This window comes from Globicephala melas, chromosome 3 (genome assembly GCF_963455315.2).
Source record: "Globicephala melas chromosome 3, mGloMel1.2, whole genome shotgun sequence".
NCBI lineage: Eukaryota > Metazoa > Chordata > Mammalia > Artiodactyla > Delphinidae > Globicephala > Globicephala melas.
In genome coordinates, this window is record NC_083316.1 from 168,281,700 (window position 1) to 168,301,552 (window position 19,853).

Sequence of the window (19,853 nt, forward strand, 5' to 3'; positions counted from 1 at the left end):
GGGAGGGGATATGGGGATATATGTATATGTATAGCTGATTCACTTTATTATACAGTAGAAACTAACACACCATTGTAAAGCAATTATACTCCAATGAAAATGTTAAATAAAAAAAAGAGCCCAGCAACTTGTATAATGCAAGCCTTGTAGGGAGTTTATTGAAATTTTCTAGTAGCTGTGTCAATTTTAATAATTTTTTAAATAATTAACCTTTTTTAAATTAAATTTTAAAAATTTATTTATTTGGCTGCACTGGGTCTTGGTTGCGGCACGTGGGATCTTTGTTGCGGCATGCGGGGTCTTCAGTTGTGGCTTGCGGACTTCTTAGTTGTGGCGTGCATGAGGGATCTAGTTGCCTGACTGGAGATCGAACCCAGGCCCCCTACATTGGGAGCGTGGAGTCTTAGCCACTGGACCGCCAGGGAAGTCCTAATTTTAATGATTTTAATAATGTATTTTATTTAACCCAATATGTCAAACTGTTATCAGTTTGCTTGTGATCATTATAGAAATTACTAATGAAATAGTTTACTGCCTTTTATTGATGTGCACCTTTGAAATCTGGTGTGTCTTGTACACTCACAGCACATGTCAATTCGAATGGGCTGGACAGCTTCCATGTGGCCAGTAGCTGCCATCTTGGACAGCGCTGCCCTATGTAATGATCCGGAACATTCTTGGAGACACATGAGGTGAAGGATTAATGCCACAGAACACTGTGCATACTGTGCTGCAATTTGTATAAATTACAGATGTTTGGACATCTGAGTCCTGGGCTGTTTTTTTGTTACATTTCCATTCATCTGTGAAAGGCCCTGCCAGGCAGGTACTGTTATTATCCTCATTTTATAGATAAAGAAACTGAGGCTGAGAGCAGGGAAGCGTCTTGCCCAAGGCTATACAGACTAAAAGTGGCCAGGCAGGATTCAGACCTTGAGGTCACGCCCTGCCGGCTGCAAAGCCCAGGCGTGCTGGAGCCAGTGCTGGAACCAGAGGTGGGCGTCCAGCTTCTTCTGCCTGTCTCGAGCAAAGCACGGTCATGTTTCCTTGTCCCAAGAGTCACGGGCTGAATGAACTGGGAGTGAGTTTCTTTGTGCGCCTGTGCAGATGTGTATGGAGGGTTCTTTCCTCCTAATTCAAGTCACCTGGACAGTCTTGGGAAATAAATGAATCTGTTGTTGGTCATTGTAGACCTCCAGCCTGGCTTCCACGTCATGGAGAGCTGTGTGTGTCTGTATTCGTCAGCTCGGGCTGCTGTAGCAAAGTGCCTCAGACTGGAGGGCCTGAACAGTGGAGGTTGATTCTCTCACGGTGCTGAAGGCTAGACGTCCAAGGTCGAGGTGTCAGCAGGCTTGGTTCCCTCTGAGGCCTCTCTCCTTGGTGTGTAGACGGCTGCCTTCTCCCCATGTCCTCACATTTTCTTCCTCTGTGCATGTCTGTATCCTAATCTCCTGTCCTTATTATAATCTCCTTATAAGGACACCAGTCATACTGGATTAGGACCCATGCCAGTGATCTCATTTGTACTTAATTACCTCACATTTTGAGGTTCTGGGGGTTAGGATTTTGGGGGACACAATTCAGCACCTAACAGTGTCTTTGTCCCTCTTCCCATGAACTCTTTCTTTGTTAGTTTTTTTGTTAGTTCAGCTTGGAATAAAGCTAGAGGGGAGAAAAATCCTTGTATTTGAGAATTAGGCCACACGTCCAGTGCTTAGCAGCGTTCCTGGCACGTGGCGAACACTCAGCCCTCGAAGTTATTACCGTCAGGCGTCATCGTGGGATGGAAGGTGGACCTGGAAGAACTTGCTTGGTTGATGTCAGCAGAGGGGAGGGGGAAAGGCCTTTCAGGTGTGGGGAATGTTAGCTAAGATGTGGAGGTGGGGGCAAGAGCATAGCGTGGATTTCTGAGCGAGGGGCGAGGCTTGATCAGGGACACTTGACACTTCTCGTCTGACCTGTGCTCTTGGCTTTTATACTAGTGTTTGAGTGTCTTGTTGCTGCTGTAACAAATTACCAGAACTTAGTGGCTTAGAAGAACACCCATTTATTATCATAAAGGTCTGGGAGTCAGGAGTCTAAAATGGACCTGCAGGGCTGGTCCTTCCGGAGGCTCCAGGGCAGCATTGGTTCCTGCCTTTTCCAGCTTCTAGAGGTGCCGCATCCCTGGCTCGCAGCCTCTCCTGCATCCTCACAGCCAGCAGCGCAGCATCTCCCATCTCGCTCTGCCTCTGATCCTCCCGCCTCCCTCTTACAAGGACCCTGTGATGACACTGGGCCCCCCAGGGAATCCAAGGTCATCCCCATCTCAGGGGCCTTAACTTAATTCTGTCTGTAAAGGCCCTCTGCCCCATGAGATGACGTGTCCACAGGTTCTGGGGATTCGGATGTGGACCCTTACTTAGCCTACCTTGGTTGGTAATAATTTGCACTCCCCACCTTGATCCTCACCTGCCTGAGTGTGCTTGGAGCATGTCTGCAGTGGTCTGCCGTGGGCGCCTTTGTGTCTTGATGCTCACGAGGGCAGCGCTTCAGGTGTTTGCTGGCTGCAGGTGGTCCTGGGCATCCCAGTGAGGTCCACTTACTGGGACACACCCAGTTGGGTCCCTTGGCTTTTCTGAGGGCCCTGCTGGCTTGGCAGAGGCGCCCCTCACTCGTTTCTCGTTCTGTCTGGCCTGTCCTCCCTGTGCTGTCACCAACTTAAGAGACCCCTCCTGTCCCCAAGGCCCGTCTGCACAATTCCTTCCTCTGCGTGCTCGTCCCCCATTTCCACAAGATGTCACGTAGTCACCTAGTCTCCTTTCCCTTGACCCCCAGTGGCGCCTGGTTGATGTTTCTTGTCTGGAATGTGTGCCTTCTGTCTTAGAATTAGTTTCTCTGCTCACGTGTGTGTTCATGTATCCTCTGGAGGCTGGGGTGCACGACCCATGGCCTTTGGGCCACATCCGGCCCTCACCTAGTTCAGTGTGGCCCGCCCACAAACGTAGGATGGTTTTTTCCTTGTTTAAAGGGTTATAAAAACACACAAGAATTGTGACAGAGACCACATAGCCCGTAAAGCTTAAAATATTTACCCTCTGGCCTTTTTCACTCAATTCTTGAGTGAAAGCAAGTTAACGTAAGTTCCTAGATAACGAAAGAATACGGACATTGGACAGCTCCCTGGAGTGCAGTAAAGAGAGTTTCTCTTTCTCTTCAGATACCAGGGGTCTTGAGATACAAGTCACACACCATACAATTTACTCATTTAAAGTGTACAATTTAATGATCTTTCGTACATTCACAGGGTCTTACAACCATCACCATTAAATACTTTCAGAACGTTTCCATCACTCCAAAAGGAAACCTAATCCCCATGAGCAGGCACACCCCCATTCCCTCCCCCAGCCCAACAACCAGGAATCCACCCCCTGTGTCTGTGGATTTGCCTGTTCTGGACGTTTCCCACCAATGGAATCACACCCTGTGTGTCCTTCTGTGTCTGGTTTCTCTCACTGAGCATTGTGTTCTCAGGGTCCATCCACGTTGCAGCGAGTGTCAGTGCCTCTCTCCTCTTCATGGCTGAGTGATGTGCCCGTGTGTGGAGGGACCACATTTTGTGTATCCATCATCCGTTGAGGGACATTTGGGTTATTTCCATCTTATGGCTACTGTGAATAATGGTGCTGTGCACATTTGTGTGCAAGTTTCTGTGGAGCGATGTTCCTGGGTCCGATGGTAACTCCATGTTTCACCTTTTGAGGAACCGCCAGACTGTTTTCCACTGCGGCTGCCCCGTCTCACACTCCTACCAGCCATGCACCTGGGTTCTGGTTTCTCCACATCCTCACTCTTCTCTCTTGTTGTGAAAATGTGTGTACTTCTTTCACTCTGCCTATTGAATAAGAAGCTCTTTTTTTTTAAAGTGATAGACATCCTTTTATTTATTTATTTTTTTGCAGAGCCACATGGCATGCTGGATCTTAGTTCCCCGACTAGGGATTGGCCCCGTGCCCCCTGCACTGGGAGCATGGAGTCTTAAACACTTGCACTCCAGGGAAGTCCCTGAATAAGAAGCTCTTTTGAACTCAGTGGTTTTTTATCTTTTCTTAGATTTTAAACAATGATGAAATAACGCTGTGAGAAGTTGAATCTTATAGAGTCATATCAAATAAAAAGTAAAAACCCCTTTTCACTGCCCTCAGTCGCGCTCCTCAGAGATGTCTCTTGCTCACAGCTTGGTGTGTGTCCTTCAGACCTCTTTTCCGGCATCTACACACATAAACATACCTGTATAGGTGGGTACAGCATGTACCTTTTTTACCCAGAAAAATCTTGTTCCTTGTGTTATCCTGCAGTTGTCTTCACTGAGCCGGTCTTCACGGGTATCTGTCTTTTCTTTTCTTTTTTTAAAATTATTTTATTATTTTAACTATTTATCTTTGGCTGCGTTGGGTCTTCGTTGCTGCGCATGGGCTTTCTCTAGTTGCAGTGAGCAGGGGCTACTCTTCGTTGCGGTGCACAGCCTTCACATTGCCATGGCTCTTCTTGTTGCAGAGCATGGGCTCTAGGCACGCGGACTTCAGTAGTTGTGGCACACGGGCTCAGTAGTTGTGGCACACGGGCTCAGTAGTTGTGGCTCGCGGGCTCTAGAGCGCAGGCTTAGTAGTTGTGGCGCACGGGCGTAGTTGCTGTGCGGCATTTGGGATCTTCCCAGACCAGGGCTTGAACCCATGCCCCCTGCATTGGCAGGTGGATTCTTAACCACTGCACCACCCAGGAAGTCCATGGGTGTCTTTCTGGTCAGCACGTGGAGAGTCGTTCTTTTCCAAGACTGCGAAAATTCTGCCTGACTTACCATGATGGGAGTCCAGCTCCCTTTTGATAAACGTGGAGCTGTTTCTGTTCTTTCACTGCTGCAGAAACGCCAGGTAGCCACTGTATTATGCACCAATTTGCACTCGCGTGGGAGCACCCCTGCTGGGTGGGGTGCATTCTCCAGCTGGTGGGGTGCACCTCAGCATGGCGCCAGGAGCTGGGACGAACTGTCCCAGGAGGTTGCGTCATCCGAGCGCGGCCTGGTCCCAAGAGTCCTGTGTCCCTCTCGGCGCCCACTCCCCACTGTCCCCTCCCCCTCTGTCCCTGCAGCGGCCAGTTTGCGATTGTGCGGAAATGCCGGCAGAAGGGCACCGGGAAGGAGTACGCGGCCAAGTTCATCAAGAAGCGCCGCTTGTCGTCCAGCCGCCGGGGGGTCAGCCGGGAGGAGATCGAGCGGGAGGTGAACATCCTGCGGGAGATCCGGCACCCCAACATCATCACGCTGCACGACATCTTTGAGAACAAGACCGACGTGGTGCTCATCCTGGAGCTGGTCTCGGGCGGGGAGCTCTTCGATTTCCTGGCGGAGAAGGAGTCGCTGACAGAGGACGAGGCCACCCAGTTCCTCAAGCAGATCCTGGACGGCGTCCATTACCTGCACTCCAAGCGTATCGCCCACTTCGACCTCAAGGTAGCCCCGCTGGGCCCTCAGGACAAAGCTGGGGACCAGCCTGACCAGGGAGGGTGAGGATGGGGGCCGAGAGGGTCCACCTCCCCTCGGCACAGGATGTCCTTGCCCGGGGCACTGGGGAGACGGACTGGCTCAGGCCTGGACCTGTGCGGGGTCAGCCTGCACAAACCCCGCATGCTGGGATTGGGAGGTGCTCAGGGACAACCTGGTGCTGTTCCCTGAGGTGGCGGGCCAGCAGCAGCACTGCCTCCTGCCCAGCACCCTGCCTTCCCGCCCTGCCTCCAGCCAGAGAACATCATGCTCCTGGACAAAAATGTGCCCAACCCGCGGATCAAGCTCATCGACTTTGGCATCGCCCACAAAATCGAAGCAGGGAACGAGTTCAAGAACATCTTTGGCACCCCGGAGTTCGTGGGTAAGGCCCGGTGTGGGCCTTGGGGGCACTGGAGGATTTCTAGCTGGCATGGGGTGAGGCACGCCCACTGGCCTCAGGTTTCCCTTCCTGGCCCTGGCGCTGGACACGGGGAACTTAAGGCCTGGCGTTAGTGCTGTCACCATCCCGGCTTTCCCTGCCGAGGGCCAGCCTTGCCTGAGTGGGCACTGTCCGCTGGTTCCCCCTTAGCCACACCCGGCACCTGACCCTATCTCCCTGTCTCTGCAGCTCCCGAGATTGTCAACTACGAGCCCCTGGGTCTGGAGGCGGACATGTGGTGAGTGGGGGGTGGCGGGCCCAGGGCTGCCCTCGTTGCTTCTCCTCAGGGCATCCCCCATCTGTCCCCAGGAGCTGCCGGTCACAGCCGCAGGCCGGGGTGTAGCCTGTTCTCCTGGTCTTGGAGCTGTGGGGCAGGGGCAGGACAGACTGCTGCCTTAGAACAGGGTTGGCCGACGACCCAGGCCCGTGAGCTCGGAATGGTTCTCACGTTTCTGGAGGGTGTTAAAAACACACAAACGTGTGGCAGAGACCATCTGTGGCCCCCAAAGCCCCGCTCAGCGTCTCGCCCTTTAGAGAAGGAGTTTGCCAGCCCTACCCTCGGCCACAGCAGCCCCGTCGAGGGCCCCACGTCTGTGGTGCCTTTGGGCTCTGTCCACACCGCCCCGACCCCGGCCAGTTTGAGCCTGAACAGGCAGGTGTGGTCAAAGGCGCTTCCGTGTCCAGTCCTGAGACCCTCTGAGCAGAGCGAGGGCCTTGCTGGGGGCTGTGCAGCCCCTGGAGGGAGAGGGTCCCTGGGGCTGATGGGCCTGCTGCTGACCGGGCTCTGGGCCCCCCAGCCCCCTTGGGGCTCTGGGGTTGGGGTGCTGTGCCCCTGGCTGAGCTGACCCCCATCTCTTCTGTGTGTTCTCTTCCAGGAGCATTGGCGTCATCACCTACATCCTGTGAGTACCTGCTCGGCACTTCCTGCCCCCTCCCGGGGCCCTGCTGGGTCAAGAGGAGGGTAGGGAGGCTTCTGTGTGGGGACAGCAAGTGGAAGCCAGCACCCTCAGTTCTCTGACGTGTCGCGGCACTTGGGAACTCTGGATGGATGGACGAATGCATGAGTGAATGAATGAATTTGTGCAGGAGAGAGAGGTGTGTTCAGGAGAGTTCAGAAGGCAGGGCCTCATCGTGTGAAACAACCGTGCAAGGCCCTGGGCCGGGACGGCATGTCCCCGTCATCCTCCGGCTGGCAGCTCCTAGGCATGGTGGACTCAGTCACGGGCCTGTTGGAGAGTAACTCAGCCTCCAGCCCCTCCCCTTCCTGGAGGTCAGGGGTGAGGATGAAAGTTCCATCACTGTAACCCCACTTGCTGGTTCCCTGGCCACCGGCCCCCTCCTTAGGGCCGTTCCAAAGTCACCTCAGTGGCATCAACTCAGGTGTGGTTGGAGGGGGCTTGTTGTGAACAACAAAAACACTCCTTTCATCTCAAACCCCGAGCTGTTTTAGGAAAGGGAACAAAGACCAAATATTATAACAGAAGATGCTGCCACCTTGGGTTTTAGGAAATGACAAGGGTTTTTGGATCTGTGTACTGAGGATTGGAGTGAAGACCACATACACATTTGTCACCCTAAGTCACAGCATCACGTACCCATAACCTCACAGTGTGGTGCTGTGGCCTCAGTGCAGCATGTCTGGAAGACACATGACGTCTGCAGTGTCGGCCAGGACTCCCCGCCACCTCCCCCCAAAGTTAGCCGTTTTCCCTCTAACTACTACACGCTTCAGGGAAGTGCTTCGAGGCTGTGCGTCTACGTAGCTGCCTTGAGATTCTGCAGAGATTTTGCCCACTCGTTTCAGCACCCCTCACTGGCTGGGCAGTGGAGTTTCACTGCCTCTGGTTGGAGGCTGGGCACAGTTGTGGTTGGTGGCCCGGGGCCCGGCATCGCCCTTCCTCCACGTCTGCCCCCTTTATGGGCATGGCGGAGTCGGGTGGTGGCCTGGGCAGTGGCCTTGTTGTGGGGTGACTGCAGGGATGTCCGGCCCCACTGAGCCCGGTGTCCGCCTTCCAGTTTGAGTGGCGCGTCACCATTCCTGGGAGAGACCAAGCAGGAGACCCTGACCAACATCTCGGCCGTGAACTACGACTTTGACGAGGAGTACTTCAGCAACACCAGCGAGCTGGCCAAGGACTTCATCCGCCGGCTGCTCGTCAAAGACCCCAAGTAGGAGCGCTGGGCTGGGCAGGGAGGGCCTGGCAAGGCCCCCAGGATGGGCGCTCTGGCCGAGGACAAGTAACACATCCGTCCGAGCCGCCACCTTCCTGTTATTGGGAATTGGGCGCGGCTTCTGCTTTGGGCTGGAGATAGCACAGAGGAGTTAGGTCGGCCCTTTTTTTTTTTTTTTTTTGCGGGTACGTGGGCCTCTCTCTGTTGTGGCCTCTCCAGTTGCAGAGCACAGGCTCTGGACGTGCAGGCCCAGCGGCCACGGCTCACGGGCCCAGCCGCTCCGCGGCATGTGGGATCTTCCCGGACCGGGGCACGAACCCTTGTCCCCTGCATCGGCAGGCGGACTCCCAACCACTGCACCACCAGGGAAGCCCGGTCGGCCCTCTTAAGAAGCTGTCCTTAAGCTTTGAATCTGTGGCCAACGTTTGAGATAGGAGGTTTTTTATAAGATTCCAGATTACTATTTGTTTTTTTCCCTAGAAAAAAAATCTAATTGTGCTGGCAGCACGGAGCCTTCATTCACACAGAGGTGCTCCCGTGGGCCACAGTCCTCCCCAGCCTCCTCCTATAGGTGCCTGAGTTGTGAGACCCCAGTGTTAGGTGTCAACACTGTGAATGAAACCCCTCAGAAAACATGGAGACCCTGGAGTCCGCACCCCCAGTCCCCTTGATGGGCTCCTTGTGGTTGGCCAAGCAGAGTGGAAGCTCTTCATGGTGCCTGTATTTTCACGGTCATTTCAGGGACTTGCTGCTGGGCTGGAGGGTGACTTTAGGGACTTGGAAGGGTCCCCAGGGGTGGGTGCCTGAGTCAGCCACAGGTGGGGCTGAGAGCCAGAGCTGCAGCAGGGAGAGTATGGCTCACCCCTTCCTGCTGTCTGCGTTGGGGAGGATGGTAAAGTGGCCCACGTGCAACTAACTAAGGTTGGGGGCTCTTCCAGGAGGAGAATGACCATTGCCCAGAGCCTGGAGCATTCCTGGATCAAGGTGAGGCAGTGGGGCTGCCCCCACGTAGGCATGGCAGGTGTGAGCAGCCCCTGGCATGGGGGAGGGTCCCCAGGGGAGCGGACCCGGACGGTGTGGGGTGCGGGGTGTGCATGGACGTGGTGTTGGAGCCATCTCACGGAGGCGCCGGCTGGAGTCCACGGCCCCTCTGCACGTAGCAGAGCTCCCTCCCCAGAACTTCCCAGAAAGGGGTCACCTCCAGGCCCGGGTTAGGGTTGGCAACCTCTGTAAAGAGCCAGAGAGTAAATGCTTTTGGCTCTGTGGTCTGTGGCACGGCCAGGTAGTCTGCCATCCATTCTCGGCTCGGCTGTCAGAGCGTGGAAGCACCAGGAGCATGTGTACGTGAATGGGCAGGGCTGAGTGCCGACGAAAAGCGAGCGGAGGGCCGGGCGTGGGCCGGGGGGGTCTCCCCCTGCCGGCCCCCCAGTCCAAGGCACCCTCCCCTCCCGCTGCAGGCGATTCGGCGGCGGAACGTGCGGCGGGAGGACAGTGGCCGCAAGCCGGAGCGGCGGCGCCTGAAGACGGCCCGCCTCAAGGAGTACACCATCAAGTCGCACTCGAGCATGCCCCCCAACAACACCTACGTCAACTTCGAGCGCTTCTCCAAGGTGCTGGAGGAGGTGGCAGTGGCCGAGGAGGGCCTGCGTGGGCTCGAGCACAGCCGGCGCCTGTTCCACGAGGACATCGAGGCGCTGACGGCAATCTACGAGGAGAAGGAGGCCTGGTACCGTGAGGAGAACGAGAGCATCGGCCAGGACCTGCGGCGGCTGCGCCAGGAGCTGCACAAGACGGAGGCGCTCCAGCGGCAGGCCCAGGAGGAGGCCAAGGGCGCCCTGCTGGGGGCCAGCGGGCTCAGGCGCCGCTTCAGCCGCCTCGAGAACCGCTACGAGGCGCTGGCCAAGCAGGTGGCCTCCGAGATGCTATTTGTGCAGGATTTGGTGCGCGCCATGGAGCAGGAGAAGCTGCAGGGGGGGGAGTGCAGCCTCCGCTAGGGCCGCTCGGGGCACAGTGTCCTGCACCCCGGGGGGAGCCCCCCGTCACCCTGGTGTGGCCCTGGATGCGCTCCACATGGTCCAGGAGTCCACGGCTGAGGGGAGGGCTTTGGCCCGGCTCTGCACCAGGAGGATGTGGCTGATGTGGGCCTTCTCTGTGCAACCCGAGTCTTCCCCCCACAGGCCCCAGCTCAGCCCCTCCCTCCTGCATCTCGACTCTGGGGGCTTCTGGGACAGCATCACCACAGGAACTCTGCAAGAGGTTGACACCACCAAGGCAGCTCTGGCCGTGGTGGACACAGATGCCTCACACGTGGCAGGGTGTAGGGGTGGCAGCCTCCATGTGCAGGGCCTGGGTCAGCGGCTGCAGGACCTCCATGTGGTCTGAGTGCTTGGAGCCTTGGTGTGGGGACGGGGGTGTCTGAGTGCCCTGGGCTCGCCCCTGGGGCTCAGACTTGGAGGGGCCTCTGCTCGACACCCCGGCTCCTCCTGTTCTGGAGACGGATGGCTGCTCCTCCAGGGTCCGTGGTGGAGGTGGTCTCTGAGCCCAGTTCTTCAGATACCCCAGCCCCTCGCAGGGCCCCCAGCCTGGGGCTGGGCACCAGGGCCAGAGCTGAGGAGATGACGCAGCCCTCGAGGAGGTGTGGGTCTGGGGGTTGTACTGGGGGCAGTGTGTGGCAGGGCACAGCGCCTGGATGCAGTAAAGGAAACATCTGCAAAGCTGAGTCTCTACTCTCTCCCTGAGGCAGGCCCGCTGGGGGCCGGGAAGGGGGGAAGAGCTGTGGCCGCCTGGAGCCTCCTGCAGCGGCAGGCTGTGGAACCATCCCCTCCTCTCCAGCTCCCTGTCAACGCACAGCGCTGACTCTTCGGCGGGGGTCCCACCCACTGCCCTGCCCCGTGTCACTCCCTCCCCCAGTGCTGCCTTCAGGACAGCACCTCTCGGGTGGGCCCCACGGAGTAGCTGCTGGAGGCCCGTGTTCCCAGCGTCCCCTCCCTGGAGAGCCCCAGGGCCCCTTACAAACGCCCCACCCCATGCTCTGTGCCGCCTATTTGACTGCCTCTGCTGGCCTGGTGTTTTCAGGGACTCCCTCTCCGGTGGAGGTGGAGCCTTGGAGGTGGAGCCTTGGCGAGTGCTGGCCTGGACCGCAGGGTTAAGAGGGTTTCAGCGGGCAGTGCCGCTGTGCGCCACTAGGTGCTGCCCTGGAGCGGGTTCTTGCGCCCCAGAGAGAGTGCCCTGAGAGCCAGGCTTCAGTGGAACGTGGGTCTCCGGCTGGTGGCCACTCTGAGCTCGGAGTTCTCTGCTGCTGGTTGTGTTAATTGAGGGACCCCTGTGCAGCCCCCCTTGGCCCGAGAGGAATCCTCAGGACAGAGGCCAGCCCAGGCTGAGTGCAGGGAGGAGCTGGGCAGGCGGGCAGGTACTCCACCTGTGGCCCTGGCTGGGGCTCAGGCCCAGGACCCTGCGGGGCCGAGGAGGCCTTGGGACCTAGATGTGGGCTTGGCGTGGGTGGGGGTGGGCCCGCTGTACGCCCCTCGTGAGCTCCACTGCATGACACACACACCTCTAAGCGTATGTGTGCTGCTCGGAGGCGTGTGTGTCAGCTTAGAGGAAGTGAAGCGTGGCTTCCCTGGCGTCCTGCTCGTCTCTGCTTGGGCCCGGGCAGGGGCGGCCAGCCTTGGCAGTCACCTGGTGCCACGGCCTCTCCGCCCTCTTGTGTCTCCCCCTCTCTGTCACTGCCTGCTCCCACAGCCCTGGGGGACCTTGGAGGCTGCTCCAACCTTGGGGCTCAGGTGGACTGGGCCTCTTGTTGTTGCCGTGAGGTGGAGGCGTCCAGGCAGCTAGAGTGAGTTTGGAGGGGTTTCCTGTCCCTTGGCTCCTCCTGAGACGCTGCTGGATCACATGTGGGCTGCCCTGCACCGCGCTGGGCCCGCCCGGAGGAGATGTCCTTGCCGCTCCTGCTCCCACTCGCCTCGGCCTCTGGGTCTGGAACGTGGTTCCAAAGAGGGCCCTTCTGACCCTCTTCCTCCTTCCCAGCGGCCTGCTCGACCTTCTGTTGCCTCGTTCCATGCATCCCTCCCCGCACCGGTTTTTTAAAACTAAATTTAGAAAAATTGAGATAAGGCTTACTGTACAATTCATCCCTTTTCATTTGTCTGTTTTTGACCAACAACTTCCACTTTTAAAATCTCAGTAAATTTCAGTTTGTCGAATGGTTGGACCCACTCAGGTTTCTCCAGTTGGTCTGTGATTCCTCCACAGCTGTCACCTGGTTATTAGGCCTTCAAGGCAGGGCTCTGAGCAGCAGATCCCCTGATGGTGCGTTGCAAAGCGCGGTCGGCCCACGGCAGGAAAGGGGCACCCAGCATGGATAGTTGTATAACATCAGTAGGCTGTGGTCTGGGTGCCTCTGATGGGAAGGGAGGAGCTTCCGTGCAGTGCTAGAGGGTCTCCAGACCCCGAGGGGGTGAGCCGGAGGCTCCCTGAAGGCCTCAGGGGACCAGTGAATAGCATTCATCCAGCCGTCATTTCCCCAGTCATGCCAGTTCTGTGGGCCCCACGTCAGGCCCTGGGAGATGGCGGTAGGAGGTGGATATGATGGTCTGTCCCGATAGGGGCAGGGGCGGGGCCCTCACCCATCCAGCCTTTCTGATGGAGACTTCTGGGTAGAAACCACGTTTCCCTTTGGACTCACACCTGCCCTTTCAGTATCCAAAGCACCTCTGTGCTGAGGGCAAATTCCCCAGAGTCTTCAGTGGGTAACATGAGCAGGTGTCTTTGTTTTGGAGATTACCTCTGCCCCCTGACCCGGGTTATCTTGCTCAGTGCAGCCTCGGCATCCTCAATCTGTCAGTTAAGGGCACAGGGAACCACACTTTGTGGTCATAAAGCACCTCCCAGTGTATCTGGCCCATGCAAGCACTTACAAATAGTGCTGTCTCTTTGTAGAGCCCCTGGGGCTGACGTGCTGTTATTAATGTTGTCTGTGGCAGGCAGGCCCCAGAGTGGCCCCCATGTAGCCCCGCCTCCTGCTCCCCACCCCCTGGAGAGCAGGCTGGCCTCGTGGCAGGTTCTGACCAACAGAACTCTGGGAAAGTGATGGAGTCGCTTCCGTGGTTAGGCTGCACAGCCTATGATTTCCATCTTGCCAGCTGACTCCCTTGCTGGCTTTGATGCAGTGAGCCGTCATGTTGGACAGGCCCACGTGGCAAGGAACAGCCAGCAAGCAGCGAAGCCCACCGACCACGTGAGGGGTCCTAACAGTGGGCCCCTCCCTAGTCGAGCCTTTGGATAAAACCCAGCCTGGACTGACAACCTGGATTGCAGCCTCCTGAGGGACCCTGAGCACAGGACCCAGGTAAGCCAATCAAGACTCCTGACCCACAACTGTGAGATGATAACGCGTATTGCTTTAAGGCACTAGGTTTGTGGTGCTTTGTTACACAGCAGTAGCTGAGTCATGCTGATGAAGGTGTGCTGCATCCACTTACAGGTTCACCGAGCAATTCAACTCTCGCTTCCCCTCTTTTGGTACCCTGTCCCTCTGCCACGCCCTCTGCCCCTTTTCTTTCAGGGGTGTGATTGGGGGGGCTGCATGTTAGCACCTTCTGCTCTGAGGAGAGAGGGCTCCCAGCAGGTCTGCAGAGCGAAGGCTCCCCACATCTCTTTTTTGTTTGTTTGTTTGTTTTTTAAATATTTATTTGGTTGCACCAGGTCTTAGTTGCAGCACGTGGGCTCAGTTGCAGCACACGGGCTCCTTAGTTGTGGCATGCGAACTCTTAGTTGCAGCATGCATGTGGGATCTAGTTCCCTGACCAGGGTTGAACCCGGGCCCCCTGGATTGGGAGGACGGAGTCCTATCCACTGCACCACCAGGGAAGTCCCCCCTGCATCTGGTTTTGCTCTTATGCAAAGTGGAAATGTCTTCTTGCCTGCTTCTTGAGACGGATGCTGGGGGAGCCGTGAACCCTGTCCCTGCAGCTGGCGAGAGTCAGGCTGGACCTGCCCCGAGGTTCGCTTAGGGTTTGGCTGCCATGTGCATGAAGCTCGTTGCAAGGAAGGTGTTGAAAGCCCGTGTTTATCTCAGAGCAAAGCTTGCACAGAGGATGGCGAGTGAGGGAGGCTGAGCTATCACCGCCGGCTCCGCCCCGAAACTGCGGTGATACCCCTCCCTGCCTGCCGCACAGTGGTGGTGCTCCCCCGCCTGTCCCCCCCGCCCCCCCGAGACGCTATGAGGAGTAACCGGGAACCTGGAGAGCACTGTGGAAGCTGATCAGGTCAGAGGGATGAGACCTCAGACCAGCAGAGCTCGTGTCCCCGGGTAGGTCAAGTTCTCCAAGTGGACATTGTGACACCAGCTGCAGAGAGAGACAGCAGCGGGCACAGGGGTCACGATCGTGCCTCTAGACACACTCAGCCCTACACCCCCGCCGCTGGGGAGGGGAGAGGGTCTGGGAGGGCTCAGATTTTGGGCGGTCAGCAGAGTCCAAGCTTTATTAGATTGAAATCACAAGGGTCAGAGAAGGTCAACATCATTATCGCTTAGGTTCCAGCTTGATCTGGTGGCTGAGCTCTTGAGGGGGCTTAAATTTGGCAAAACAGGGACTTCCCTGGCGGTCCAGTGCTTAAGACTTCATGCTGTCAATGCAGGGGGCACGGGTTCCATCCCAGGTCGGGGAACTGAGATCCCCGCATGCCGCGGCAGGCAGTAAATAAATAAATTTGGCAGAACAGCTCAAGAAAGTGCTTCTGGCGAGTCTTTACAACTGATTTATTATCTTCGCTGTTGTTCCTTTTCTTGTCTGATAACAGTCTTTCATCCCTGCATTCTTTTGTTTCCTTAAGCTCACTAGTTATTGAGATCTGTTCAAGGACAAACACTGTGGCCAGGCTTAGATCCCAAAATGGCTTAGGCCAAAAAATGGCTTCTCTGATGTCAAGAAAGCCGCGTCTGATTCTGTTTCTCGGACCCGTACCATATCTGCTTACATCCCCTCCCTCAGGCCGGGGTGCATCACTGGTGAGGCAGCCTGGGGCTGTGGCAAAATGCCCTCCCGGGCTGGGCAGGGACAGACCTGCTGGTCATGGTTGGGCTGCTGAGCCAGAGGCTCTTGGGTCAGTGACTTGTATTTTTTTTTTTTTTGGCCGCACTGCATGGCATGCGAGATCTTAGTTCCTCGACCAGGGATCGAACCCGGGCCACAGCAGTGAAAGTGCCGAGTCCTAACCACTGGTCCACCCGAGGATTCCCAGTGACTTGTGTTTCAACTGCCTCCTTGTCACCAGTTAGAGAGGGCGGGAGTCCCACTGCGGGGAAAGGGGTGGCTGGATGCAGGACGTCTGACACGGACAGATGAGTAGACGGCTCTTTATTAGGCACAAGGACCGACAGCCCCGGGGAGAAGGACGCCGCAGGCCCTGCAGGGCACTTGGGGCGCAGTCAGGAGCAGAGTGTGCAGGCAGCCTTTAGTGACAAGAGGATGAGGTGGCCTCCAGTTCTGTGGGAGGATGTCGCTGACTTGCTTGAATCATTCTGCTGGCTGGCAGGGCAGTGACAGCAGGAGCCCAGCCGGTCCCTCGGTCCCTCGAGAAGGAGGGCCTTGGGCTCTCCGACGTCATCGGCGGCAGCTGTGGGGGACCCTCCGTGTTTTCCTAGCGTGTGAGATTCACCCTCAATCGAGGCCTTCACCACAGCTCACATTAGTCACGCGCCGTTTGCAAAATGAGTCAGACAGGCCTGGGTTCGGTGCAGCCCAGTTGGGCTCCTGGCTCTCGGCAGACACGGCACCTCTGTGTGTGCCAGCTTTGTCCTTGGGGACAGTGGTTTCTAAGGTGGCAGCGAGGGTTGGAGGCAAGGGTGTGTCAGGGTCTAGCACACTCTGGGCGCCCCCTCACTAAGCGTGTCTTGTTAGATTCGGGGGCTCGGGCGCAGGAGTCACCAGGCCATGCTCGGTCCCCTGCAGCGCTGCCCGCCTCTCGTAGGGCAGAGGGCTGTCCTCGCGCCACCTGTCCTGCCCAGGGGCTGCGCACCCACAGCTGCTGTGCTCCTGACCATATTTGGGCAAGAGGCGGTGGCCGCTATTAATAACCAGCGGGGCTGCCAGGGCACGGGGTGGTCTATAAAGCCAGACCCGCCAGCCCTGAGAGGCTCCTTCAGCCCCCGAGACCTTTAGCCCCCCTGTTGTACAGAGAGAAAAAGAAAAGTAAGTACCGAAACCATCCCCTTGTCCCTCTGTCTGGCCCCACTCTGTGGCCTGAAAAGTGAGACACAGAACAGTGGTGAAAGACATACCCCATGCAAAGGACGTCTGAAACACAGCCTAGGGGGCACTTAACCGGCCCAGGTGGGAGGAGGGCAGTGAGGGGCGGGGAGGAGGAGGAGGGGGCTGGGACTTCTCCTCCCTGATTCTCCTTGTCCTGGAGGGGAGAGAGCCGGGGACCCCTGCCCTGGCCAGGTGACCCCAGGATGCATGTGTGTCTTGCAGTGATGGCCGTGGTGCCGGCTCCCCTCGGGGAGTGCGCGGCTTCCTCCCCCTGCCACCCCGACTCCCCCGGTGTCCCCCACCCCACCCCTCGGGGTTTTGCATTTTTGAGGGTCCCTGTATGGGAGGACTTCCAGACCCCTGCGGAAGTGAGCCCTGTTTGCATGATTGAAAGTTGCCTCTGCGCCCCCTCCCCTCCCGGGCTTGTTGAAGAGAAACTTAAAGGGAACGGGGAGGTGATGAGGACATTTCTTGGGTGCCCCAGGCTCCCTCCAGAATGTGCTGGGAGGACTTGGCGGGGGGGTCTCCTGAGTGGCAGCGGAGGGCATATGGCTGCCCCCTGTCTGTGCCGGTCAGCCTGCTCCTCCCCCAGGCACCGGCTGGCCCCCTAGTCTGCCCCAACGATGCCCCCTCGGGGGCCTGGCAGACGGCACCTGAGGTGGAGGCAGCCTTTGGAGGTGACCGCCCTGGCCCTGTTGGGACGTGGGTAGGGCAGGCAGAGTAACTGCTGATTAAGATGGCCCCTGAGTGCTACTTGACGTGAGTGGCAAGTGCTTGGGGTTGGGGGGGTCCTGAAATAGAATGAGGAAAGAAGGGCCCCGGGAGCCGGCTCTGCAGGCTTGCCCCACCGCCTGGAGCCTCTCCCTCCATCTTTCTCCCCCGATGGCTGTTAGGACATTTGGGGAAGGGCCCCAGGGCCGATCTCTGGTGGGGGGACTGTCCAGGGGCCCATGTGAGGACGCTTCGCATGGAAGGTCGCCTGTCTGTATGCAGTGAGCTGGGGTGGGGTAGGGTCTCCCTGGCAAGGCTTCCGAATTGGGGTGGCCTCAGAGGAGCCAGGTTCCAGCGAGAGGCCCGTGGGGTCCCGCCTACCTGCCTGGGCCCCCAGCAGTCCCGAGGCCACACCTCCTCCCCCACGGAGTGAGCTCCCTGGTGCGGGCAGGCCAGGCCCACTTCGCGGGGGTGGGGAATGACTTGGCCCAGCAAGGTGTCAGCCACAGGATGACTGGCACGTGAGTGTGTGTGTGTCACATGGGTTTGTGTCAGGGTCTGTCCAATCCTGGGCTCTCAGCCTTCTCTGCACATCGAGTCCCACTCGGGGCGCCTCCAGGGGGCGTTTTTTTTTTAAATTTGTTGTTTAATTTGTTTTTGTCTGCCTTAGGTCTTCATTGCTTCACGTGGGCTTTCTCTAGTTGTGGTGAGCGGGCTTCTCTTTGTGGTGACTTCTCTTGTTGCAGAGCACGGGCTCTAAGCACGCAGGCCTCAGTAGTTGTGGCACGAGGGCTCAATAGTTGTGGCTCACGGGCTTAGTTGCTCTGCAGCATGTGGGATCTTCCCGGACCAGGGCTCGAACCCGTGTCCCCTGCAAGATTCTTAACCACTGCGCCACCAGGGGAGTCCCAGGGGGATGGGGGTTTGAGCCAATTCTCTGCCCTTAGTCCAGGGTGTCTCCCCTCGGCACCGCTGACATTCGGGCTGGATTGTTCTTGGCTGTGGGCCTGTCCTGGGCACTGCGGAGTGTGGAGCAGCATCCCTGGCCCCCACCCCCTTGATGCCAGGAGTCCCCCAGTGTGACAACCACAGTTGTCCCCAGACGTTGCCCAGTGTCCCCTGGGCGGGGGGCAGAGTCGCCCCCAGTTGAGAAGCACTGACCTGAGGTTGTTCTTAGCCTTCAGCGTTCCGGGAAGGTGGAGTGCTTATCCCTGGGCCTCCCCGGGATGATTTTAGGGGAGGGATGGGGGGCAGGCATTCTTAGTGTTTGTAGCGACGTGCTTTCAGGAAATTCAAGGTTTCCCATCCACAGCAAGGCCATGAAGTTTCCTCTTCCAACGAATTTAGTTAAAATCAATAAAATGAGCGAGACTCATAAAGAAAACTAATAAATACCATAGCAGTTATGGGGGAGTCTGCGGCCCCAGCCCTGTCACGAGGGTGGGAGGAGAACGAACGGCCTCAGAAGGAACCTCGGAGGGAGGCGCTGGGGGCATCGGGAGCTGGGGGGCCTCCACCGGGCCCGGGGTCGCAGGGGAGCCTGGCGGTGACTGGTCCTGCCGCCAGCCCAGGCAGGACAGTGGGCACAGCTGCGTCCCAGGCGCACCAGCCTGGCCTGGAACCCTGTTTCCTTCCTTTGTGGCCTGCAGCTAAGGGACTCCACCTCCGGGAGCCTCAGTTTCCTCATCTGCGGAAAAGGAGTAGGTTGTACTGGTCACAGGAGCATGGGAGACAATTCCCAGCCCTCATCCCGAACACCGGACAGGGGTCCAGCAGGTGTGAGTGCCCTCCCCGGGGTTGGGGGCCGGCCTGGAGCGGGGGGGCGGGCCTTGGGCTCCTTGTCCCAGTGAGTGGCAACACCTGCCACAAAAACCCAGCAGCAATGGGCATCCGAAGCCCAGGGGAGGACGCTGAGGCGCAGGTGGCACGTTACCTGCCCCGGGATCTCTCTCTAGGAAGGGGCTGAGGCGGCCGGCTTCTGGAGCCGCCCACTTACGCTCTAGGCTGCCCGGTCTTAGGGTGTCCCGTCCTGGGGCCTGGGAAGACCGCCAGGCACTGACCTAGGGGGTGCTTGGTGGATGTGACAGGGGCACGTCAGGTTAGTCTTGGGGTTCTGTCTGGGGAGGGCAGGGGCTGCAGGAAACGCACAGGTTAGCCCAGCTGGAGTCCACACTGTGCCCAGAGCTGCCCAGCCAGGGGCAGGTGGGGCCGGATTCACTGGGCCCATCAGGTGGCTGTGGGAGGAGTGAGAGAATCTTCCCGGGATACGGGTACTGAAGGCGGATGGGGCGAGGGTGAGCCGCCTGGCACACCTCCTTGGCTGGAGACGGTCCTGGGTCAGCATTTGACAGACGTGTTCAGATCTCAGCTCTGCTGAGTGACCTTGGGCAGGTCCCTTTCCTCTCTGAGCCCTAGAGAGGCGGGTCATAGAATAATCCGACCACTCAAGGTGGTCAGCCCCGATCAGGGTGACAAACTGTCTCAGTTTGCCTGGGCCTGGCCTTTCCCAGGTTGGGGAACTTTCAGTGCTGAAACTGGGAAAGTGCTGTGCAATCAGGATGCGGTGGTCCCCCATCCCGCTACTGTTCTTATAGTGACCGAGGTGTCTGGTGGCCAGGCAGGGCTCTGGCTGCCCCGGAGCCACCTCTCCCGTGTCCCTATCCCATCCTGGACTATTTCAGGCCTGGTGACCAGAGGATCAGCCTCACCGTGCTCCGTGACTGTGACAAAGGGCAGGCCTTGGCAGGCTGTCCGAGGC

The 19,853-nt window shown here is 57.8% G+C and overlaps 1 protein-coding gene across 2 annotated transcripts in view; it reads left to right on the forward strand.

Moving 5' to 3' along the window:
• DAPK3 (death associated protein kinase 3) overlaps window positions 1-19,853 on the forward strand; it is a 56,558-nt gene that overhangs the window by 2,688 nt on the left and 34,017 nt on the right. Inside the window, exons 3-9 of one of the 2 annotated variants that reach the window (XR_009563572.2) lie at window positions 5,128-5,488; window positions 5,774-5,903; window positions 6,150-6,198; window positions 6,836-6,862; window positions 7,977-8,129; window positions 9,071-9,116; window positions 9,590-13,479. Coding sequence is in view for 1 of the 2 variants with exons in the window: in XM_070045345.1 (XP_069901446.1) it covers window positions 5,128-5,488; window positions 5,774-5,903; window positions 6,150-6,198; window positions 6,836-6,862; window positions 7,977-8,129; window positions 9,071-9,116; window positions 9,590-10,126 (1,303 nt within the window). In the remaining variant the exon portion in view is untranslated. Of the gene's footprint in view, window positions 1-5,127; window positions 5,489-5,773; window positions 5,904-6,149; window positions 6,199-6,835; window positions 6,863-7,976; window positions 8,130-9,070; window positions 9,117-9,589; window positions 15,336-19,853 lie in introns of those variants that run through there. The other variant, XM_070045345.1, reaches the window with a different exon arrangement.